The following is a 24,129-nucleotide window of genomic DNA, read 5'->3' as shown; positions in this document are numbered from 1 at the left end:
ACGCTTGAAATATCACAAACAAATAGGCCTATGTTGATAAATAATATAATTACAAGTTAAAACCGTTGGGGTTCGATAATGAACCCCACAAAACTAACCGAGTACATGGAAAATGCCATACGGCCGGGCGGTTTCACGAGTTGCCGGCTCGATCATGTCATCCGCCGCCTGAACTTTTCCTATATTTTCCTATATAGTTTTAAAATGCCCTATAATTCCTATATTTTTGTTTTCAAAATGTACGCATTTGTTTTTACGTGCAGTGCACTGCAGAAATTTGATCAAGTCATTATTTCTGCTTTATAATATTGTGTCTCAATGAAGACAACTGAGGGATTCTATCTATGTGTTCTTTTGTTTTTGGGCTTCAAAAATAGCAGCACAGGGGTGTAGTACCCCCGGCCTTAATTGAACTGGAACTGCTATCAAAATCCCTCTAAATTCAATGTGTGAGTGTCTCATCACCCATGTCACCATAAAAAATTTGGGTCAAGTGAAGTATAGAAAACATTTATAAATGTAGTTTTACTTGACCGACCTGTTCTTGAAAAAAAATTGAAATTTCTATGTAAATATGTATTGTGTTTGGTCCCCGGTCTAGGCGAATTTCGCTGACTAGCAAAAAGTTTGCCTGGCATACCTAGATAGTGTGGTGGGTAGGGCCCAGCCGGGGTAGTGGATAGTGTGGTGGGTAGGGATAGGGTAATGCCTGTGTAGGCACTAGGCAGGGTGGTTAGGATGGTTGAAAGTTTTGGGGTTTAATGGTCGCTCCGTGTGGAGACACCCTTGGGTCTTGATGGGACCAGACTCAACAATTTCAAAATGCTCAAGCCAGGGTGTGTGGTAGTGGGGGTCAGGGGTCGATTTAGAAAATCAAGTTTACATGCACAACTCTTGATTTTTGGACCACCCTGTAGAGAGTAAGCAAGTAGTATTTGATTGATCAAGGCCTTTAACTTTTAAGTTTAAATAGTTAATTGGTCATTTTTTCCATCTTAGTCCTTGTAGGCTAGAGTGTGTAAAAGGGCAGAAGTTCTGCAGAACAGTTCATGAGTGCAGGTACAGGTGTAAACAAAATTGGCTCAATTTGTGAACTTCAAACTGGACACCATGCAGCAAAGTCAGGGCCAAGATTGCACATCAAGCAACTTAAATGATCTAAGAATGTTCCATGGTCAAGGCAGAAATTATATGGTAGGTCATTCGTTGTTGATTTCTCAATTTCAATGTGCAATATATAAAAAATAGTTATCAGGCCTTAAGGGGGTACTACACCCCTGCCCAATTTTGTGCCTATTTTTGCATTTTTCTAGCGCAAATTATAGGCTAGCGCATTGGTGACAAGTAAGATATGCATATAGGGGCAAGGACTACAACTACTGCACTGGAAATTTAACAAATTTTATTTCACCACAGACAACAGTGTGGAGTTACAGTAAAAAATGAGGGAAAACCAGTATTTGATCAATAAATCAATAATTACTTGCCTCGAGTTGCTGAGTTTTCAGTGCAGTAGTTGTAGTCCTTGCCCCTATAATATACATATCTTACTTGTATCAAATGTGCTATAATTTTTGAGAAAAATGCAAAAATATGCACCAAATTGGCCAGGGGTGTAGTACCCCCTTAAACTTAAGGCTTGTAATCCACAGCCTCAATCGGACACTTTTCACACAAAAAAGTCGTGATTTTTCCCATTTTTTATCAATTGGTACAATCATTGGGCCGATTAAAGTCAGTTCATTGGTTACTGTTTCCCGCCCACACAGATTTGTCACTTTTAATTATTATTATTTTCTATTATTTCATTTTATATTCCTGAAGAAAATATGTATGGTACCAGCCCTCGAATTAAGGATCTGAAGGGGCACAGCAACTTTTTTAGGGCAAGTTGATAATTGCCTTGGATTTTCACTGAAAAGGCAAGGCAGCACGGCAGTTTGTAATATTTCCAGAGGGCATCATGGCAACTGTTGAAAATTTGAGAAGGGCACCACGGCAATTGACTGCCTTGGGTAAAGGACATATTTTGAGGGCATTACGGCAGTGGGGATGGGCACCCACCAGTGTTCGAAATATATGCCTCAAAAAGTTACAGGCCAGCCGGGCTTGAACTTAAAAAGTTACCGGCCAGCCGGGTTGGCAACTAGATTCCAGTCAGAAAAGTTACCGGCCAGGCCAAAAAGTTACAGGCCAATGGCCGGCTGACCGGCCCTATTTCGAACGCCGGCACCCACAGCAAAATGCCATGGGTGCCGTGGGTTAATTCGAGGGCTGTATGGTAGGCCTACTTGTTTATAAATACATTGTTGCACTTCTCCTCATGTTGATTGTTCCTCCTAAACATGTTACGAAGACTTCCCATCGGTAGTCTCATGACATAATAATATGTTAATAATTTGAGGTCCCTGTTGAGCAGTATGATTTCTTTTGTAAGGAGAGAATATGGTAATGACTTTAAACGAAAATAATGAAAGGTACTTTGTCGCCGAGACGCAGATCAAAATGTATGAAACAGGAACCAAGGAATATGCATTTTTAATTACAGACTGCAGATGAGTACAATTGGAATACAAAGGATGAAGAAGAAAAAGAATCTGTTGATAATGTCTTGGACAGATCAGGACTACTAGATGAATTGGTGTGCCAAATCTTGGATGACGATACAGCTCCTGCTGAGCAGGAAAAGCCGACAAGAACGTTTATGGATGTTGTTAATGCAAAAGAGTAAGTATGCACTGACAGATCATTTGCCAAAAACCAGGAACATGGTTGAACTTTACAAGTTTATGTTTTGGTACCGGTAATCTGTATATCAATGGGACGATAAGGTTGTACATCCTACAACTTACAAGTAGCAATGGTGAATAGTGATTGAGGCATAGCTGAGTGATCAAACAATGGTACTACCAGGGGCTGCACATTACCAGCATCCAGTTGACCGAGTGTAAGGTTGTACTCTCTCAATTGATTAGTTTGAATTGCGGGTTTGCAAATTTAGTCACATATTTTGGACCAAAATGACAGGATGACCATTTGAAGTTTTGTCAGCCCTGTAAAGACTCAAAATCACTTCAAGTCATCTGGATTCCAGAACTTAAAACATGTGAATCCTTTATTTTGAAGATACTGATTGATAAAATGTCAGATATCTACATGAATTACTACTTTCTTCTTTTGAAGGCATTGGAGCAGTTGTTGTTAAGCTCATTGGGTGTAGAATGTTACCATTTAATAAGATAATGATATGAGATGTTCTCATTAATCTCATCCCTTGTTAAGTCTGGGAGGGGGGCTTATGTTTCAAGTTGTATATCACCCACGTACAAGGACTTTCAAAAATGACCTCAAAGCAAGATTTTTCATTAGTGTAAAATGGACCCAAAGCAAGTACTATGAGGTTCTTTTTCTACCCTATTAAGTATCTTACTGTTATTTACAGTTGCCATGAACACACCTAAAACATCCGGTAGCTATCAGTCAAGAGGCCTGAAGAAAAACAAGAAGCCAGAGTTTTTGTGTATAACTTTACCCAGAATGTAACATTATTTTCAACTCATTTTTGTTAGCAACTTGGTGCCGATTTTAGCTACCCGGTACCATTTCTGAGTAACATCTGTGCGATTAAGATACCATTTTTCCCATTTCTGCTGTTTTTGATACCCTAAATGAGATACTCGCATATCGTGCCCAGCCGTGGTATAAGACCCTTTTTACCTTTTTTTAGCGGGTGATATGCAACTTGAAATACAAGTGCCCTCTCCCCTGGGGTTAAGTCAAGGTGAACAAATATGTTTTACATTTTGTAGATTTGTTCCATCATGTCGTACATGGCACTATGGGGCAGGGGAAATCTTATCAGCCATCCTACTCCAAATACCAGAACAGATGTGACCAGACCAGATGCACTAACAGAGCAACCAAATATGGGTCAGTCTTCAAATGTTATGGCACAAAATGATCTGCAATTTATGAGGAGAAAATATGTAACGAGTAAGTAATAAAAACGTTTATAAAACCTACAACTACAATAACCATGGCAATTTAGAATTTTAAGGATACCAGTACTAAATTTTTTTTGCAAAATCTGTCCTAAAATTTTATGCAGGTTGTCACTATCCAAATTATTTTGTTCTGAAAATAAATATCATTGGAAAAAATGTCAAGATCTAGATTCTTATTTTAGTATTATTGTTTTATTCTGGCAGGCTCAGAATTAAGTTATGAAATAAGTTGGGACTTCATTGATCTTCTTAATTCAAAATTATTTTCCTCACTTTCTCTTGTGTTTACTTTCTACACTACAGGTAGTGGAAAAGTCATCAACCCACCACCTGGATTTGAGCAAATTCAGAATAACAATGCAAATGATCACCCTCAAGTCATTCCACAAAATCAAGATATCTCAAAACCACCCATCTCTGATTTTGAAAGACACATCACCACACTCTCATCTAGCATGTTTCCTGGTAACCAATCTCCTGCAAGCATTCATTCTAATTCTTCAGACCACCAGCCAAAACCATTTCCACAAGATTCAGATGTGGTTTACCAACAGCGACTCCCATTCAATCCAAATCTGGTGGCACAATCCCTACTTCAGCGACGTGGCAGTTCCAACAGTCCCCTGCAGCTGTTGCTTTCTGAAACTGGAAGTGGTTCTCCCCCTGGTTCTATTGATTCACCAATTCTAAGCCCAAGTTCAGGTATGAGCTTTTCCAACCCACCATCCCTTTTGAAACCAATTCAAATTACGGGGATAAACCTTTATCGGTGTCTCAGGGAGGAACTCCAACAAGGTTCAATTTCAAAGCTCCGCCGTTTATCCCTAGCCATAGTCCGTTGGGATGGAAAGGATCAGACATTAATCCTTTCAAAATGCCCCAACAGAGAAGCGATTCACCTGTTGATCAAAGACCATTCAACAACATGCCTGCTGATCCACCACCAACAAATAGAATGCTGAGAGGAAATTTCCCTATGCAGCCCTTACCCCTGCCTCAAGGTGGCAAACCATTTTCTGCTCCTCACAATATCAGGCAAAACCTCCATAATGCACAACGCAATTTCTTGCAAAAAGATCCAACCACTTTTTACAACTCGAACAGTGGCAGGAGTTCCCCTTTCAACTTTCAGAATCAGCAGCCAACTATGGGCCCATATGGCGATTCCTTCAACAACATCAACAGATTCAACCCTAATCAAAATCAACTTCCGAATCTGAAGCAGCAAGGATTTCCAACTCCAAGGATAACTGGCTTCCCAAACAAATTTCCAAATGGTGCTAGCACTGCATTCTCCTTGCATCAGCAACATTTGCTTCAGCAGCAATTGGCAGCAGAGACTCCAACTAGTAGACTCCATTTACAACTTGATGAATGCTGCATCCATGTAAAGAGATTGGAAGAGGAACGCAAGAAGGTAAAATAAGTCTATAAAGTTATGGTGGGTGGTCCGATTTTGTTCATATCTTACATCAAGGCATACCACCAAATAAATCTGAATCTGAGGAGACTCATTTCTTATAATCTTACTCATTTCTTATAATCTTACTCATTTCTTAAAAGACTTGAGTTATATTAGTGCATATAAGAAGCCCCATACAGGTCGTTAGAAACTTAATTGTTTGGGTATTTTAACGCTACAACAAAACATTTACTATTTACTGGCGTGTTTGAGGAAAAACAAATTTTTTGGTATAGTGAATTATTGATGGGTCCAAATTTCTGGGAGAATTGGTTCATGGAAGAGTCTACTTTCAAATTTTTAGCAGCACTTCCCTACCGTAACCAAACAGGAGTACCCCCAGGTACTAAAAAGATATCTTTCTGGAATTAACAAGGTAAACTCTGATGGCAAAGTTTGCTGGAAATAAAATGTCAATTTGCTAAAGGTAAGTTTTCATATCTAAGATATATGAAATTACTTGTACACTTATTTTCTTGTGTTGTTGTTAATTTGCAGACTGAGTATGAACTGGCTCAAATGCACCCTGGAAAACGTATCTCAAGCTCCAATACAATACAAGCACCACAACTACCTGACAACCCCTCTCAAGTAGATAGAATCATAGTGGATGTCTACAAAGAACACAGCAGGGTGAGAAGTTTTGCTGTATGTCAAATTTATCATAGGTGGTGGAAGGGGGTGAGGCACAACACAATGTTTTGAATTTCAGCAGTATCTCTGAATACTTGTGACTACTTTCTGTTTCTGCACTGATTTCATGTTGCAGAAACGGGCCTGAAATTTAAATTTTCGAGGTTGAGGAGCTGATCGGAAGGGACGTAAAATTTTTACGTGTTGGAAACATCCCCCTAAAAATCCAAATAGAAAAAAAATAAAGCAATAGCTTAGTTTGTGCATCTTCCTTTTTAGCCCCCAACCACTGTGTTTTGGACCAAAATAGTGTAAAATTTAAATATTTGCATGATTTGTACACACTGGCCCATATGCAATATTTTACTAACTGTTGGGGGAGTGATAGCGCACCCCAGTGTAAAGTCTGGTTTTCACTCTTTTCGCCTATGGCTACAATTTATTAATATTATATGTGAAAGTGTACATATTGCGCTGGGAATAATGTGGATAAGAGCCAAAAAGCGCACCTCAGGAAAAAATATTGGGTTCAATGTCATTGTCCGGGCAGTGTTGCTGCCTCATGTCTCAGCCGATATTGCCTGTTGCCGCATTGAAAGAAGAATGTCCTATACCACCTGACCATAACAAAACAAAAATCCACTAAGCCGTGTTAGCCCCCTCATTCCCCTCGAATAATAATTATGGCACTGCTACTGCATGAGGGTGAAATCTGTCAAGTAAAATGGACCAATTTGACATGGTCCTGCATCATTAACATATTATCAGATACCTTAAATTATATGTAATTTTGATGATGTGAAGAAAATATTAATATGCAATTGCAAGGAAATACTGCCTCGTACAGAGTGGCCCCAAATAGTCCCGTATTAGGATTTTGAATGTTTTATAATTGATGAACATTAGCGAATACTTTTATATTTTATATTCCTTTACCATTTAATTTCTTGTGTGACCTTTATTTATTAGTTGGTAACCCTGATGAGTAAGATAGAAGGCCTCTGTACCAAGTCCCTACATCCTAATTTGGAAGCATGTCTGGATGCGTGGATGACCTCTATACAAGAAGCAGAAGCTTAGACGCCAGCAAGAGATACTGAAATGCTATACAACGCCATCAAGAGAGGAGTTCCCATCCACCATGAATGATGAAGGTACTTCAGAGCCATTTTGTTGTGTTCAAATTACAATAAATATTTTCACTTCAATCTGTCTGTCTCCCATATTTCCTTTGGAGACTAGAAAGTAAGCAAATTGGTACCAGAAAAACTTTTGAAAAACTCTCAAAAAACTTTACGTTATGGGATTTCCATGATCAGTGCCAATTTTAACTTGGTTGCGGCCTCATACGATAGTCTTAAAAAAGAAAATAATTACCGTAACTCTTAATACTTCATTTGCATATTTGGGCTGTCATGAGGCTTTTACCTATTTAATTTTAGACCTTTATTTTCCGTAGCAGGATTCAACACTCAGCAGAAGTATTGTTATTTACTAGGCACACATAATAAGCATACGGCAAATTAAGACCTTCAGAAGCCCTGTATTCTCACTTTGTATACAAGGGCATAACACATGATCATTCTAAAACTCCAAAATGTCTCCTATTTCAGTTTATTTCAAGAACATAAGTAATATATGGGCTGTTTCACAATCAGGGTACACAAGTGGGTTTCACGAGGGTGCAAAATCAGAGTATCTTAATGTGATTGTTTTAAATGTTAAAGTGGTTTAAATATATCAAATTTTCAAGTTCTAACAATTATTTAGCCACAAACCACTATTTTGTTTCCAAATATTATTTTTTAATTGGATATATGAAGGAAAATGGCCAAATACCAAAGTTTACAAACAGCATTACAATGATTTGATGCTGCCAACTCCAAAGTTGTCTAATATTATTGCTGAAATATAGCTTTCAAATGATGTACAGATTGTATATTATTTAAACATCAATTTTTCACAGAATCATGTTAACTGATGAAAATGGTTCAAATATTGAATTTGACTAAGAGAAGTTACTTGCAAGTTTACCAAAACAAATAAAATGTACACAAATATGCATTTAAATGAAGCAGTGGGTTAGTATCTTGTCTCATGTCAAGTTTCATACTACCTAGTGTTTTTGAGATATGAAGGAAAATGTGTCAAAAAAATGTCCCCTCCTTTACATATTTTTGTTGACTATTTGGAGCATAAAATCAAAATAATAACATTGACCAAGTGGATCTTGCCTGTTTGTTCCATGTCTGTTTGTATCCAACCCATGTTCCTAGGTTCACTTTTCTTTAGTTCAAACAAAGACAATCCCATTATTTGAATAATTGCAAAAACCATTGATTGTAAAGGAGGGGACACATTTTATTTGACAGGCTGAAATCATAAAATTGGAATAGCAAATTATTTCTCCACAAATCACACTTAATTATCATCAGCAGTTCCTATTATGAAATTTAATTAGTTTTCACCACCCTATCAGTGTGGGAATATATAAAATTAGACAAAGTCATAATTTTGTATTATCAAGCGTAAAGGAGGGGACATTTTATGATGTGGCAAAAGAAACAAATCTATAGTGAATTTCAAAAATTGGTTCTTATCCCTACAATGGTTGCACCTTGAGCTATTAAAAAATGTAATTTAAAAACATGGTACCTAACTGCAAAAATATATTGCAGATAGAATAATGCTATAAAGGAGGGGACATGATTTTTTGACATCACTTGGTAACACTCTTCCCCACTCCACCACTTGATGTCCAATCATGATTTTTGGTACTTTGAATTACAGGATACACATGAAACTTTCACCCATTCTGCACAATTTGGAAGGGTTTTAAATTGATTTGTAGTGCTTCACAAAATCTCATGTAAAGGAGGGGACATTATTTTGGAGATTTTGACAATTCTTTCTTTGGGTCACATTTTTTCTGTAATTCAAATATGTAAATGATTTTAATTTCAAAACTTAGGTGCATATAACTACATTTAGAAAAGTTACCCAGTAGTAAATTTAAAATTCTTTTACTATATAAATTACAGCTTTCAAAATGTGCTTTTTGAAGATGAAACAGCAAATAATGTAAAAAAAAACCCAAAAAACTTTTCACCATATAATGAAAAAACTAAAGCATTTGTGTGATTTCTTTTATGTTTGATTTTAAGGGGAGTAGACATACTTCATTTATAAATTAAAAGAAATCCTTCAGCTTCTTTCATTTAAGCAGCAGGATGCTAAGAAACATGGATTTTGAAATATTATGTACCCTGATTGTGAAACAGCCCATATGGTAAATATTGTTAAATCAAAATAAATGTCTAGATTTGTGAAAATAATACCCTATTTTTTTAGTTTTGAGCACACTTGAAACAAAAATACCCGTATTTTTTCCAACAACAAATGTTTGTGAATGGAGTTCAGATTGTCCAAAATGTATACAAATTTAAAAAGGTAAAGATTATAAATGTTTTCTTGCAAAATTATGAATTGGAAGCTTGCCTTCAAAATTAAATGTAACAGCAAACTATTATAATGCATGCTGTTGCTCGTTGAATAAATCTTGTCAAAATTAAAAATTTAAAGTAAAAACTTTTATTGGGATTAATTGAGCTTTCATAAAGTAATGAATTCCATATTTTCAAGGACGCATTTTTGAATACTAAGTGACGCATAATAGGTGATTGCCCTGTCTAGTTAGGAAATAAATATACTGGCATTTTGAAATGGTGGTTCTGTCGCACATATGAATAATTTGTCAGCAAAATGATTTCACCAGCGACATGGAATTGTTGAAAAACAGCAACATTGATTTATAGGATCATGATGATTTAATTTTTGGTAAGGTCCAGGGCTCAAGCTCAAAGGGCAATATGCCAGCACCAAAAGTGCAGAAATAGCCCTCAAAAATTATTAAAGGGGCATGACCCGATCGCTAATAGCCTCATCCCCAGGACCCCAAATTTTACCAGAAGTAGTATAAATTTTGGTACCAGAAGAAAGCTAATATTTTTCTCATTGACCTTGTGAGATTTGAGGGCTGAAAGGTGTTTAGTTTGGATTTTATGAACAAAAAGGTGACACATTTGGTCGACCAATATTAGTATTACAGAGTATTCTATAGGGATTCGAAAAAGCAAGCCTTCAGGTCTCATATCAAAACAGATTGAAATTCTAGGGTGAAACTTTGCAGATGGGATATTTGGGTCAATATCATTCATTCAAGATGAAAACCACAAATAATTAAAATGGGGTCATCCTCATCCCCTTTAAATTACAGGGCGATTTTTAATTTAAGGTAGCCTCTGTAGGTAAACATTTTTGGCATATTTTGGCATGTCCACTGCAACCCTTGATTCCAAGCCCTGCAACATATGTACCTTGCCAATTATAGCTATTCTGTAAAGCATAGCAGAAAAATGATAATGTTACTCTCTGAAAAATAACAGGATTATAACAACACTGTTAATCTTTCAAGCCATTCTACTGATCCATTCATATTGTTCGGCATTCTTATTTTATCTGTAGTTACTTACCAGCATAAGGTACTACAGATTAGTCAGATTCTGTTATCTTGATCCTTTACCAATATCATTGCAAATTATGTTTGAATTGGTTACTTTCTGAATGCCTTGTTGGAACATTAGAATTCTGTTGCAAAAATCATACTTATATAGAAGGTAAAATTGAGAATTCAATTACCAAGGCAAATGTATGACATTCGCTGCAAGCTAGATATCTGTAAGTCTGGTTCATCTGCCAAAGATTAATATTAAATAATGTTGACATAATATTGAATAGATAAGATAAGTGTATACCTATATGAACAATGCCCAAGGGTGGATTACAGAAATTGAAAGTTGTGACGGATTTATACATGGATTTATTATAACCTGATTTTCCATCTGTGGGTATAAAAGTTAGTAACACTGTAGGGAAAAAGGTGTAGGGATTTTGATGTGCTGAAGTGTTTTGGAAATATTTCCACAACACACACATCAGTTCACACAAGATACGTAAAAGCTGGGCAACTATTATCCAGGAAGTGGGAGTAGACACCTACTGCATACAGGGAAGTGCTTCCCTGCTGCATGACTATTTTCAATGTGTATAATTTAATCAGATATTTTATTGTTTATACCATTGTATCAGGGACTGTCTTTTGGAATTTGCAGGAGAGCATTAAATAGCTCTTCTGGAGCCTTCAAGGAGAATTGTTTAGAGCAATTTGCAATAGAATGTAACTAAGGAGAGCTTAAAATCACTCCCCTATATAGAGAGTGATTTTATTCTCGCTCTCCTCAAAAGGCAGTCCCTGTTGTATATTGTTTTTGTTGTTGTTGTATTTTTTGTTGTTTGTTTGTTTGTTGTTTTGTTTTTTGCCAGAATCTGATGAGCTTGGGCGTAATAAATATTTGATTTTTAATCATGGTTTGGTATTAAAACAATATGACACAAGTCTGACACAGACATATTGACCTCTCTATTATTTATAGGAATAATTTTGTCAGATTATAATGGCTACAATATTGACTTCTTTATATAATGTTCTTTCCTACTGTATTCTTAAAATTTACTCCAGAGGTTACTCAACTTGCTGATGGGATTGAGAAAATGAAGAATGCAACACGTTCTGCGAGGACAACTCTGTGGTGTGCCTTTCAGATGGCCAAGCAAGATATAAAGGACAAAGAGAATAAATGAAATGTAAGAGAACAGAAGTCCAAACACTTTTAAAATATGTTTTCACCAATTTCAAGTTCCACTTTGAAATAATGGGGAGGATGTGAGAATATGTTTTGTAACTAGAATCAAAACATTTAGATACCAGACTTATTATTAAATGAATTTTGAATTTATAACATTGTTTCATAATGATGGAAAATTTTCATGTGTATATGATGTATTTATGTGTTCAAGAGTTATTATTCACTTCTGTAATGTAATAAGATTGAACAAAATGTAGTAAAGCATTTTGCATTTATATTGAAGAAAGCTGCATTGTCAAATATTAATAAAGAAATGAATTAGTATCGGTATTATTAATAATTCTGAGCTGGAAAATACTGTAGAATTATAATTATCATGAATCTGTTATAACAATTTTAATATGTTCAAGCTGCAAGGCAGCTACAAACTACTTTATAATGTAAATTTGTGCATTTTAATGAGACTTCACAACCCAAATTCAGTGTCATGGGAATATGGAGAATCTACTAGTTCAGGCTTTCCCAAACAAAAACTATAGGACACAACCAGATTTTAGTCCATTGTCCTACTTCATTGGGTTACGCATAAATGCTTGGTGAAAGAAACTTTTACAAGGGACTCAAGGGAGTCAGTAAACAAATTTTTTGTAGAACAAAAACAAAAACAAAAAAGAGCAAAAAAGCACTGCAGTTTGGCGATTTGTGTTGCTTCACCACAAATAATACAATGCCATTTATGCCAAAAGTGGGTCACTTGCCAACAAGTTTTGGGATTATGGGAGGATTCACAACAATTACTTTCAATAATGTACTAAGTACTTCTCATGCAAATAGCACTATCTAGAATGGTGTCATTTTAGCTTCACCATTGGAATCCTTCTGGAAGATTTTTTTCAATTATCCAAAAGTAATCATTCAAATATCAGAAATTATTATAGGCCCATTTCCCATCATGATGCTGTATTTTAAAAAGAACAAATCATATAAGCAAATTACACAATTTCTGGAATGATACATTTTGAAAAGAAATTTAATGAATTTTGAGAAACAAAATGCAAGCAATTTAACAAACTGTCCAACATCAGTGTCACTATTGGTAAATATGAAGCTTATAATTACGATACAAGTAAAAACAATATATTGAAAACATGCAAATTTGTGTTGCTAATATTTTTGTGCTATTTATGCCTTATGGTACTTGCTGATCAAAGATGACTTCGAATTATATACATGCTTTTATGATTATGTAAAATATGTTGTATACATGTGTATCAGATAGTTCGCTCAAAAAGAGAAACTGTGTTTTTAAGTAGTATATTAAGCCAAGCTTGTTAATTAAGTTTAACAATTTGCAGAAAAATAGGGTGGAGATCGGATCATACCAAATGTTTCTCAGTAAAACTATATTTCTATTGGAATTTATTTAGTCACCACATTTTTGGGTGGGTGCGGCGTGCCGCACCCACCCTGTATTCTCTGACTATTGACCTACTTTTTCACATGCCGCAGTGTTGAGAAAATATTAAATGCGGTTATATCCCAAACACCCACAGAGGTGATAGTTTACGGCCGAGTTTTGTAATTATTACTTGATTTTGATATGTAAGTAATGTCGATAAAGTCGTCATAGGCAGTAATGTGTTTGTATTAAAAGAAATAACAAAAATAATTATTTAAGTAATAGAAATACTATTTGGAAATTGCAGCAAGATTTGCAGATGTTTTTATTTGAACAGTACCAGTTCACCAGTTTTGCTAGTTTTCCTAATCTTTGGGCTAAATTAATAGCATCGTGAAAACCAAACAGTCAATTAATTTATGTCAACATTTCCTTGTTTGACATCGCATGCAAACATTATCTTATTTACATAATGGTTTTGACCTCGAGTCATGAGTGGTGATTCATTGTTTAGGCCAAGTAAAATAAATAACGTGTATATCGTCCCCGCCCTCTCCGATTTTGGAGATTTTCAAATATTTTAGTTATTTTTCCTATTTGCTTCCTTACTTTGTTTATAAAATTGTTTTGATGAAATGACATGTTCAGAAGTTCTTGGTTATCATTTATAAACACATTGCAAACACTTTCTTCAAGCTAGGGGTAGGGCTTTGGGGAAATAACAAAAATATTAGGGGCCTCCCGATTTTATGATGTGTTGACAAACATTTGCCATTGCAATTTTACACAGAAATGAATGGTAAAACAATAACACGATAACAAATAATAAGGACCTCCCTCACCAATTTTTGAAAAAATCCGGACATATACATTTTTTTTTACTTGGCCTTAATTGGCATACTCCTCTAAATATTTTACCGCAAAGTCTTATGGTGGAGGGCTATTTTGTTGTGTAGTCCTACAAAGGTGGGTGACTAAAAAGTAGCCTGTTGGTACATGTTTTACCGTACAGTCCTATGGTGTGGGTTTTATTTTTTATTTTGTTGTCCTAATTGATTGCTCTTAGTTACGTTATTTATATAACTTCAAACACAAACCTTCTTAGGGATGCACCATTAGATTCTCAGGGTGGGGTAGGAAGTTTTCAAAAAAAAAAAAAACTTCACCCACTTCATGAGCAAAAAAACAACTTTCCCCACCAACTATAAAAAATAAAAAACTTTCCCCGACCCCAACTTCCTACCCCCCCTCTCAGTATCAAATGGTGCGTCCCTTAGTTTAATTCTTTCAATCAAAATTTCACTCCTCTGCTAATGATGACAAGTGATAATCGAAGTAATACTGCATTAGGCCAAATACAAAAATAAACATGTTTCACGTCCCCTCTCTCCTTTTTGGAGGTTTCTTCAATTATATTTTTATATTTTGCAATTCAGTTATAACTTAAAAAAAATTATGTCTAGGGAGTTGAGATGCTTTCTATAGCCTTCTCAATATACAAGAAACAATTTGGAAGGTTTCGAGATCATTAGAGGGGGCCTACCCCTCAGAACAACAAATAAAAAGAGGCCTCCTCCTTTTTTCAGGCATTATTGTGCACGCTAAAATAGCTCTAAATATGGGTATTTACATCGATTCTGCGATACAAAATAAAAAGGCCCCTCCTACTCCTTTTTTTCAAAAACCTAGACGTGAAACATGTTTTTTATTTTACTTGGACTTATCAATATGGAACTACACCTTTATCTTGACAATTCATTTGCTCGCCCTATTCCTTTTAAAGGAATTTTTATTTATTGTGAACTTGACTTACTCATTCTTTCATTTCTCTTGACAATTTTTCATTTGCCCACCCTATTCCTTTTAAAGGAATTTTTATTACAGTGGTTGATGGGTTTTCACTCTAATAACTGATAAATTAATTGAACATGTCTATGTTAGAACATTTTAACAGTTATGCTGCTCATGCAAAGCAAACATAGTATGACATCATAGTGATCATACATGATCAAGGAAAGTTACTTGCAGTCAAGACATTATTGCTAAGTAATTAAAGCATTATAAATTTGAATGTAATGCAAAGAAAACAGTTTTATGATTGAGCCATGTCTGTGTATTTAAAATGTAGAGTTAAGAGACAAAAAACAATCAGGAGTTGCAGGAATTAAGCATTAATATTACAGCAATCAAAATAAAAGGTGATTAGATTTAGAGATGTTATCAACAATAAAATGATTCACTATTCTTAAACTAATTTATGCCAATTTAAGATGTTTTCATTGCATACAATTTGCAAGTTTTAACCGTATTTTTGATGACCTAGTTTGCTGGATTTTTAACTTGAAGATATCGTGTTGTGGTTTCAATCAGTGAAATATATGTGGTGATATTGGAAATAAAATTTTAGATTGATCATTGATTTTAATTCAAAATAAATTGAACACATGTTAAAGATTTCAAATATGAAGTAGTTCATGCCTGAAAGGCATAGTCAGCAGTTTTGATAACTTGACAACCACTGGTTTCAGGTTTTTGCAACTTATCCTAAAATTAAGCCATTACTACAAATTATTATTTACAATATCAGAGATTGAATGTCTTTGTTTATTAATAAATTAATGAATTTTTGAAAATGTAAACTTTTCATAAATTATGTGGTTATTGCTCACGGAAGGGAACATACATAATACTAGTATACTTCAGGATTGCTTGTCTGTGTAAAGCATACTAAAAAGCTGATGTGTGTCATCAACATCAAAGAATGTTGTACTTGTAACTTGAATTTGATTGAGTGGTACCCAGCAAACACAAAACATTTTACAGAAACCATTTAAAATCTTGGGTCATATAAATGGTATGAAATGTTTTAATAACTAAGAAAACATTTTTGAAAACTTGATGCCACATCTTCTAACATAACGTTATTAAATGGTGACAAAATATTTAAATGTTTGCCAAAATATATTTCACAATAACATTTTGACAGCATTTAAAAATGTTTTCATAACCTTTATATAACCTGCCATTTAGCCCAAATGCTATTAAAATTAAAAAGATTTCACCGAAACCCAAAATGTGTTTACAACACGTTTATGTTTTGCAAACATTTTTGTGTTTGCTGAGTATCCTCTCTATTCCACCAATGGGTGTATTTCACATAATGTTTAGAGGCTGTGCAATAATTACAATGCTGATGAATTAAAGATTTATCTTCAACACTACACTATTTTTCACTCACCTGGAACGTTTTCACTAGCTCAACTATCTTCAGCAGGTGGTGATGCTGTGATGATATCTTGTCATCAATCATCATATGGCGTCATTCTGTCAATCATATGACGTCATCAGTGAGAGATATCCCGATTGTAGACAAGATATCATCACAGCATTACCATATCTGCTGAAGACGGTAGTCGAGATAGTGAAAACTTTCCAGGTGAGCAAAAAATAGTGCAGAGTTGCTTTGATTCATTTTATCTGCCACTACTTATGAATATCCACTCATATAATTACAATGCAATTTGGAAATTTTATCTCCAACCACTCATAATTATTGCATAGCCCCTATTTGTTACACGGTTCTAAATGAACTTCATTCCTTCATTTAAATTCTATGATAATAATTAAATGAATTACGGTATCAAGTTACAGATATTAAGCTCCATTGTACCTTACTCATGTTTACAGATATGTAGATTGTAGATATATGTGAAGTTTCAGGTTGTGTTATAGTATGTTTCAAGGCTCTTTAAATTAATTCACTGATCAGTGCATTTACTAGAAAATGATGACATATTTGGAATTGGATGTATATATCATGTATTTATACGTTGCGAAGAATTTTTGCTATTATAAAAGAGAGTATGAACTTAATATTTGTTTCACTTTATTTGTAATTCGTACTAAAAATTTGTAATAATTAGACTGCACACATTTACATTAAATGAAAGTAATTTAGTGCAAAAATATTGGATAGTTTTGTTAAATCATTGTGAAAGGATGAACACAAAAAGCAATATGCTTTTAAGACAGAAAACATTAATTTTGTTTTCAATGCGTTGATTTGATAGTACATATGTAGGGCAACATTAAGTGAGTTTGGCACCTGTGAGAGCCAGGGCACACATTTCAACAGGAAATCCTTTCCAGGAACTAGATTCTATCGATAGGTGAAATATTAATTTTGAAAGAATCTTCTGAAAACATTAAATTAAAATGTACCAAACACAATATTTTTATTTGTTTTAGAAAAAAGAATTTTATTAATTTTAAACCATTCCAGTTAATACCCCTATGGAAGACATGACCTCGATAATCTCCCATAGAGTGGATGTAATTATTTGAATGGAATCGCCCATTCAGGTAACCCCTCACACTGTGTGGCAGATTAAGGCCATGTCATGGATTTTAACTGGAATAGCTCCATGAGCTATTCTTAGTGGGTGGCTCTTTTGTACTTTATCATTTAGGAGAAACAATACTTTTCAGAAGAGAACATTGCCTTCCATCAACCAGGCTCCCAGAATAATTACATATGTTTGTTCACACCACAACCCTTTGTACATGTGTAATGATGGATAATAATATAAGTATATCTGAATTTATTTTGACTAAATCAACAAGGATGTTGGGATGTTACTCCATGCATTCTTTCAATTTACTTATGTGTAAATAAAGTATATATTGATAACCTCAATTAAATATTGAGGTTATCAATACTTAATTTAAAGGACTATTTTGTGATCCTAGCATTCTCTGTTTATGACATTTTTCAGCATATTTCCTCCAAAAAAAATCCCAAAATTTCAGTTGATTCTGATTTTGTGTTTGTGAGGTATGTATGATTATGTGCTACATATAGCCACTGTGTTGTAATTTTGTGCTGGTATACCAGAACGGAAATACAAATTTGACAATATTTTTGCTCAAATTAATCTGCAAGAATTCCTTTGTACATAAACATTATGTAGCCAGATGATTCCAGTGGTATGAAAGGCTCAACTTTTGAAAACTGGGGGGGATGAAGCTAGCTGTGGATCATAAAATGCCCTTTAATACTTTATTATTTTAATTTTTATTCAAAGCAAGGTGCAAAAACATAAAGCTATCATTTTCAATTTCCTATATTCTATATATATGTCAATAAATATTCTGTAACTAAAAGTTAACATTCAATTAAAAAAAAAGATCTGTTGTAACAGATGAATTACTGTCAATGTATTATTTGCTAATTTATATTGAATCAATTGCGTTTGTTGTGCAATTTTATTAAAGTTAAGAAAATTTAACTGCTGTGGATGTGTGTGAAATTAATATAGTCCAGTTGGTAGTTTGTACTATTACATTCAGCATAAGAATGAAGAAACGCTCTAGCATTGGTCGCAACAATGTTCTATTAGCTGCTAGCAGTGTATGCAGCACATTTACAATGATGAATGACACAGAGCTATCTACTGAAGATGACAAAAACTTCATGGCCATGCCAAGTTTTTAGGTCGCATTTCAACTTACAATGATGAATGACACAGAGCTGTCTGCTGAAGATGACAAAAACTTCATGGCCATGTCGAGTTTTTAGGTCGCATTTCAACTTTTTAGGCATAATTTCTAGTGATTTTAAATTGCTTTATCATCAGAAAATGCACTAAAATTTCATTTGTGTCAAATCAATATTAGGATGACTTGAGATGGGTCGGAGGGGAGCCTGACCTAGCAGTGTTTGCACTTAAATATTGAGACAAATAAAGCGGACACGCTAGTGGAAATGGTATAGGTTTATAAAGGAGATCACAGGGCTTGAAATAAGGTGTGTCATTTCCTGTCCATGATTTATCTCAGGATAGAGGAAATGCCCAAAACTTCTGTATCAAGGTATTTATTGGCCTTAACTAAAGAACCACAAGACCTTTGGAAATATGAATGAAACTATTATTGGCTTCCTTGATCTATTTCCTATAACTTAGTATGATAAGATAAATGTATTGACCTTTAAAACAACACTGCAGTTTTTTAGTTCAATTTATAACACTGGAAAAAATTAATATGGCACCTGCCCTCCTACTTGAGCTTCTAATTTGACATCGTGAACCAGAGCTTTTGAACTATAACCTCTTGAAACTGAAAGGTCAATATAAAATGTTTGTGACTTCTTTCCATAAATCATTTCATTATTTTCCTGCTGAGTAAATGGGATGTTCTTGAAATGAAACGGTACTTCATTTGGAGTGATTTGGACATAGGGAGGCATAGACCCAGCAAACACAAAACGTTTTGGACATCATTCGCAAACGGTTAGAAAAGGTTGCCAGAATATCCACTCGTATATTGCCAGAAATCGTTTTTAAAAATGTCGGGTTATATAAAGGGTATAAAATGCTTTCATAATATTCAAAAACATTTGTTAATAACCTACTGCAAATATTCTAACACAACATAATGTTACTTAAGTGTAGACAAAATATTTAGCAAAAATGTTTGCAAAAATTATTTTACAGTAACATTTTGAAAACATTTGCTGGGGAGCAAGAACATTTCCCATGTAATTTTGGTCAACGGAATGGTAATCATACAATAAAAAAGACCAAAATGATTCCTTGGACATATAGTTGTACTCTATTTCATGATGAGAGAAATACATTTTGATAAGGTTGTAATAAGCATGATAAGTGTTCTTCAATTACCTGATGAATATTGTGTTTTCTTACCATGGTCCTTCCTTGCTGACGGCGAATTTGACGGATCACTGTTACTGTTCCAGATTAAAATATTTTCTTTACATTACGGAGAGAAAGTGTTACAGGGATAACTAGCTAGTAGCTACTCTATAAACAGGATAGGTACTTTCTAATCAATTTGACCTCCTAAAGCTTCTTTGTTATCCGTTCAATGTTACAATACATGTCGCCCACATCATGATGTTGTATGTTTATCCACGAAAAGTGGGGCAACAATTCGACAGGTGTATTTGCAAACATTTCACGTGTTTTCATTTACGTATAACGATCTCGGCTACTACTGTGCTATTCGGGACAATTGAAATTGCACAAAATAAATAATATATGATACTCGTGTTTTCTTGCCTTTTGGAACTATGACGCTATTTTTGCATCTAAAATGTCAATTCTATGTAATAATAAAGGTGCTATACATTTGTCCACTGCAACTGCGGGTGAATTTGGATTACTCCAAAAGTGCACAGTCATCCCGAAAAAGGGATTTTCATTAAGCTGATAACTTAATTCAGCATCGAAGTGGTTACGTAATTCTCTTGGTTACCGGATCACGCTACTTTGGTATGCCTTCGAGTGCCATATACTTTATGTGGTGATCATTTCGATCGTGGTTCATTACTCTAGCGCGTGATCCCGTTGACATAGTAACATTACGTAACTTCGATACTGAATAAAGCTTCTAAAGTCTGTGAAGTGGAACAAAATGGAAAGCTGTTCCTAAGAAGCAAGGAATGATACAAGTAACATCATCTTGAGTGATGTTAAAGTGACGATGCGTGTCTCGCCGCCGTACAACTACGGTCAGTGGTGGTTTGTACGTACGTATCAACGGACGGGTTGATATAGGCCCTATATACATGATATACGACAACTCACTAATACTGTGATATAAAGTTGTCATTGATTTAAGGAGTAGGTTTAAAATAAAATAAATTGACGATTTGATGACATGAAAAAGAGACGAATGATTGATGAACAATGTCAAAGTACTACCAACTATTCGCATCATAATGGAATAGTATTGTAGTTAAAACCGAGCAACAGAATAAAACTCGTCTTCATTGTCATGATTGTAAACCTATCCGTCGTTTTATCTTTTCAGTTTCTGTTTCCGTAACCGTAATAGTTTTTGTAAGTCATTGTTATTCTGAAGTGGTAGTCTCCCAGGTGTGGCCAATCTTTTATTCTAGCCTTTTGTTAGTTACTGAAAATTTGAAGCTCGTGAATTTCAGTTTTCGTTTTGGTAAGTTATATAGATTTTTTACATAAAACCTTGAGATGTGCGGTTGGGTGCTAATCTAGACAAAAGAAGAGTCTAAATTTTACGGTCCTAAATTCGCGGTAAATTGTACGGCTTCAATTGACTTGTGTTTGGTGTATATGCACTTACGCCTAGACGTAAGTGGCTCGTAAAAATTGTCTTGCATTGAAATTATATACTAACCATTTGCCAAGTTATAAGCAAAAGTTTTTCATATTGGCGATGAAACGAGCGTCTAAAATAGTCAAATATCTCCCAATGAGGCGCGTACAAGTGGTGATTTGGTAATCATGTTTTATATTGAAATACAACAAAAGAATTGCATTGGAGCAAAGATAATGTCCCTTACGAAAATGGCACGCAGTTTTTGAACGCATGCAGCATGCAAGCAGCACGTGTGCCGCACCGCATGCAGCACGCGTGCAGTTGGTAGCGTGCGGATGCGTATATTTGGAACGAGGCACGCATGCAGGGAAGCGTGCAGATGCTTGCTGCATGCGTGCAGGTCATGAGCGTGTGCAGTTTGCATGCAGCATGCAAATGCATTTGCGTGCACTGCATGCGTGCAGCACGTACTGGCCATATATATGCGAGACAAAATCATGAAAAAAAAAATCAAAAATAATGGTTAACAGTGTATACTGTCCTTACAATAAGTCTTACATAACCTGGGTATCCATTTCACAATGAACCAAAATTGCCTAGCTTAATTTTATACAAGTCACTTATCTAACTTAATCTACCTGCTTTTGAACCTGGGACCTTCTGCATGGGAGTCTGATGCTTTACCATTTGAGCTATTGGGGTATACACATTTGATTAAGTGTTTTAAGTTAATATAAGCAATATTTTGATGACTAAACCGGCCAAAGTGCATCATTTTATGAATATTGATCAAATTTACTGTGAATATTGATAACATTCACTATAAAAATGTTGAATTTTGCTTTGATTTTTTGCAGTGCCAATTAACTGTTGATTCATGAATGGCATACCAACATTGGCCCAATATTGCAATGCCAACTATCGAAAAAGAAATGGCATTCCAACATTGGGCCAATGATGCAATGCCTACTATTGAAACAGGAATGGAATTCCAACATTGGCCCAATGTTGCAATATCAACTTTCGAAACAGGAATGAAATTCCAACATCGGCCTAATGTTGCAATGCCAACTATCGAAACAGGAATGGCATTCCAACATTGGCCCAGTGTTTCAATGCCAACTATCAAAACAGGAATGGCATTCCAACATTGGCCCAAAGTTGAAATGCCAACTATCGAAACAAGAATTTGCTTGCCCTCCCCTCTAGGCCTGCCAAAAAATGCTTGCCCCCTCCTCTGTTGGCCTGCCAAAAATTGCTTGCCCCCCCCCCTCTTTGTCTGCAAAAAAACTTGGTCTGAAGGTTAAATACTTAGAAAATTTTGGTCCGAAGGCTAACTTATTTATTCATTGTAAACATTTAAATATTTTCACTTCTAGATCATTGCCAAATTGTGACTTGATGTCAGTTGTGTAAAGGTGAATTAGTCATTGAAAATCCTGCATGCATGCAGCATTTTACCTTAACTGCTTCTGGAAACCCTGTATGCGTGCAGCATTCTAACTTTGTGATCTGGAAATCCTGCATGCATGCAGCAATATGCGTGCTGCATGCAAGATGCGTGCAATTTGCATGCAGTCCTACAGTCCGCACACAAGTGTAGTCTGCACGTAATTTGCGTACAGATTGGTAGTCTGCACGCAGGTTCTGCAAGCAAATTGTGTGCGCGGTGGATATTTGTGTGCGGTGCCTGCATGCACACAGCTGGTTCGCACGCATGAACACGCTAGCAACAGGCCTTGCTTGCATGCTGCACACATCTGCACGTGTGCTGCACACTGCCGCACGCGTGCTGCATGCTTCCGCACACATTTTTCATTGCTTGCATTTTCGTAAGGGGTATTCTATTCATTCGTACCAATGGTAAGCTAATCTGATAATTGGCTGGGTCTATATGTAAGGCTCGGGTTTATTTTAAATGTTATTTTTGCAGAGCTTATTTTCAGTCATGGATCATACTGATAAATTTAGCAACGGATGGAGAGGGAGGGAGGGAGGGTTGGAGGGAAATACTTGAAACTAAACAAGTGAGACTGGGAGGGGTGAGGAAGAAAGAGAGGAGAGGGAGAGACTGAAAGACTAGAAAGAGAAGAACTCGAGAGGAGAGAGTAGGGACTGGGGAGGGAGTGGGGAGACTGATCATGGGGGGAGGAGGAAGCAAAATAGGGAGATAGACATTGATGGAAGGGCGACACTGTGGCCATGCACAAGTGCTTTGGGGTTCGACAGGCTCATAAGCGGACCTTTTGTGATTTTAGGGCTTATTTGCAACGTTTTTACAGAAAAAAGTGGACTTTGTCATTCGGATTGGCATGGATTTTGTCAAATTAATGCAGATCAATTTACCAAGAGGGCGCTAGGCCATTAAAAACACTGGTGTTAACATTATCTTTCCTCTCCTGGTTTTATTGACATAAGCAATCACCTCTATTGAAATAAGCTGATTGGTACTTCAGAGTTAACAATGAAATCAGATTACAGTAACTTACTGAATCCCTTGCGTTTTCGTATCTGAACAAAAGACTTACGGAAACTGAAAAGATAAAAAGACCCTATGCATCAAACACCAATTCAACCTATCACACACAAACACAATATGCATTAATAATTGAAAAAACAGTCACACAAACTCCCTACCCACACCTTCTCATCACGAACGGAAGAATATATATTCAAGCTTTGTTTCTCAATTCAGTATGTACATGTATGTAGGCGATACAATGTTAGGTTCCTTAACCATTCAGTGGTGCATCACACAGCATAAATTTGAAGAAAGGCAAACATGAGGTCGTGCAATTTACAGCCTCAGATATAATTGGCATTCAAATG

General features: G+C 35.5%; 1 protein-coding gene across 1 annotated transcript; it reads left to right on the top strand.

The window, feature by feature from the left end:
* Positions 1–1,003: 1,003 nt before the first annotated feature.
* Positions 1,004–11,932, top strand: LOC140142370 (uncharacterized). The gene is made up of 8 exons (XM_072164339.1): positions 1,004–1,194; positions 2,549–2,727; positions 3,810–3,892; positions 4,308–4,469; positions 4,679–5,421; positions 5,965–6,099; positions 7,069–7,173; positions 11,680–11,932. The coding sequence occupies exons 1-8, from the start codon at positions 1,111–1,113 to the stop codon at positions 11,797–11,799; spliced, it is 1,611 nt and encodes a 536-aa protein (XP_072020440.1). The 5' UTR covers positions 1,004–1,110; the 3' UTR covers positions 11,800–11,932.
* Positions 11,933–24,129: the final 12,197 nt, after the last annotated feature.

Source organism: Amphiura filiformis, chromosome 20 (assembly GCF_039555335.1).
Source record: "Amphiura filiformis chromosome 20, Afil_fr2py, whole genome shotgun sequence".
Taxonomy (NCBI): domain Eukaryota; kingdom Metazoa; phylum Echinodermata; class Ophiuroidea; order Amphilepidida; family Amphiuridae; genus Amphiura; species Amphiura filiformis.
Note: the sequence above shows the minus strand (reverse complement) of the source record. Positions and strands in the feature narration are given on the sequence as shown.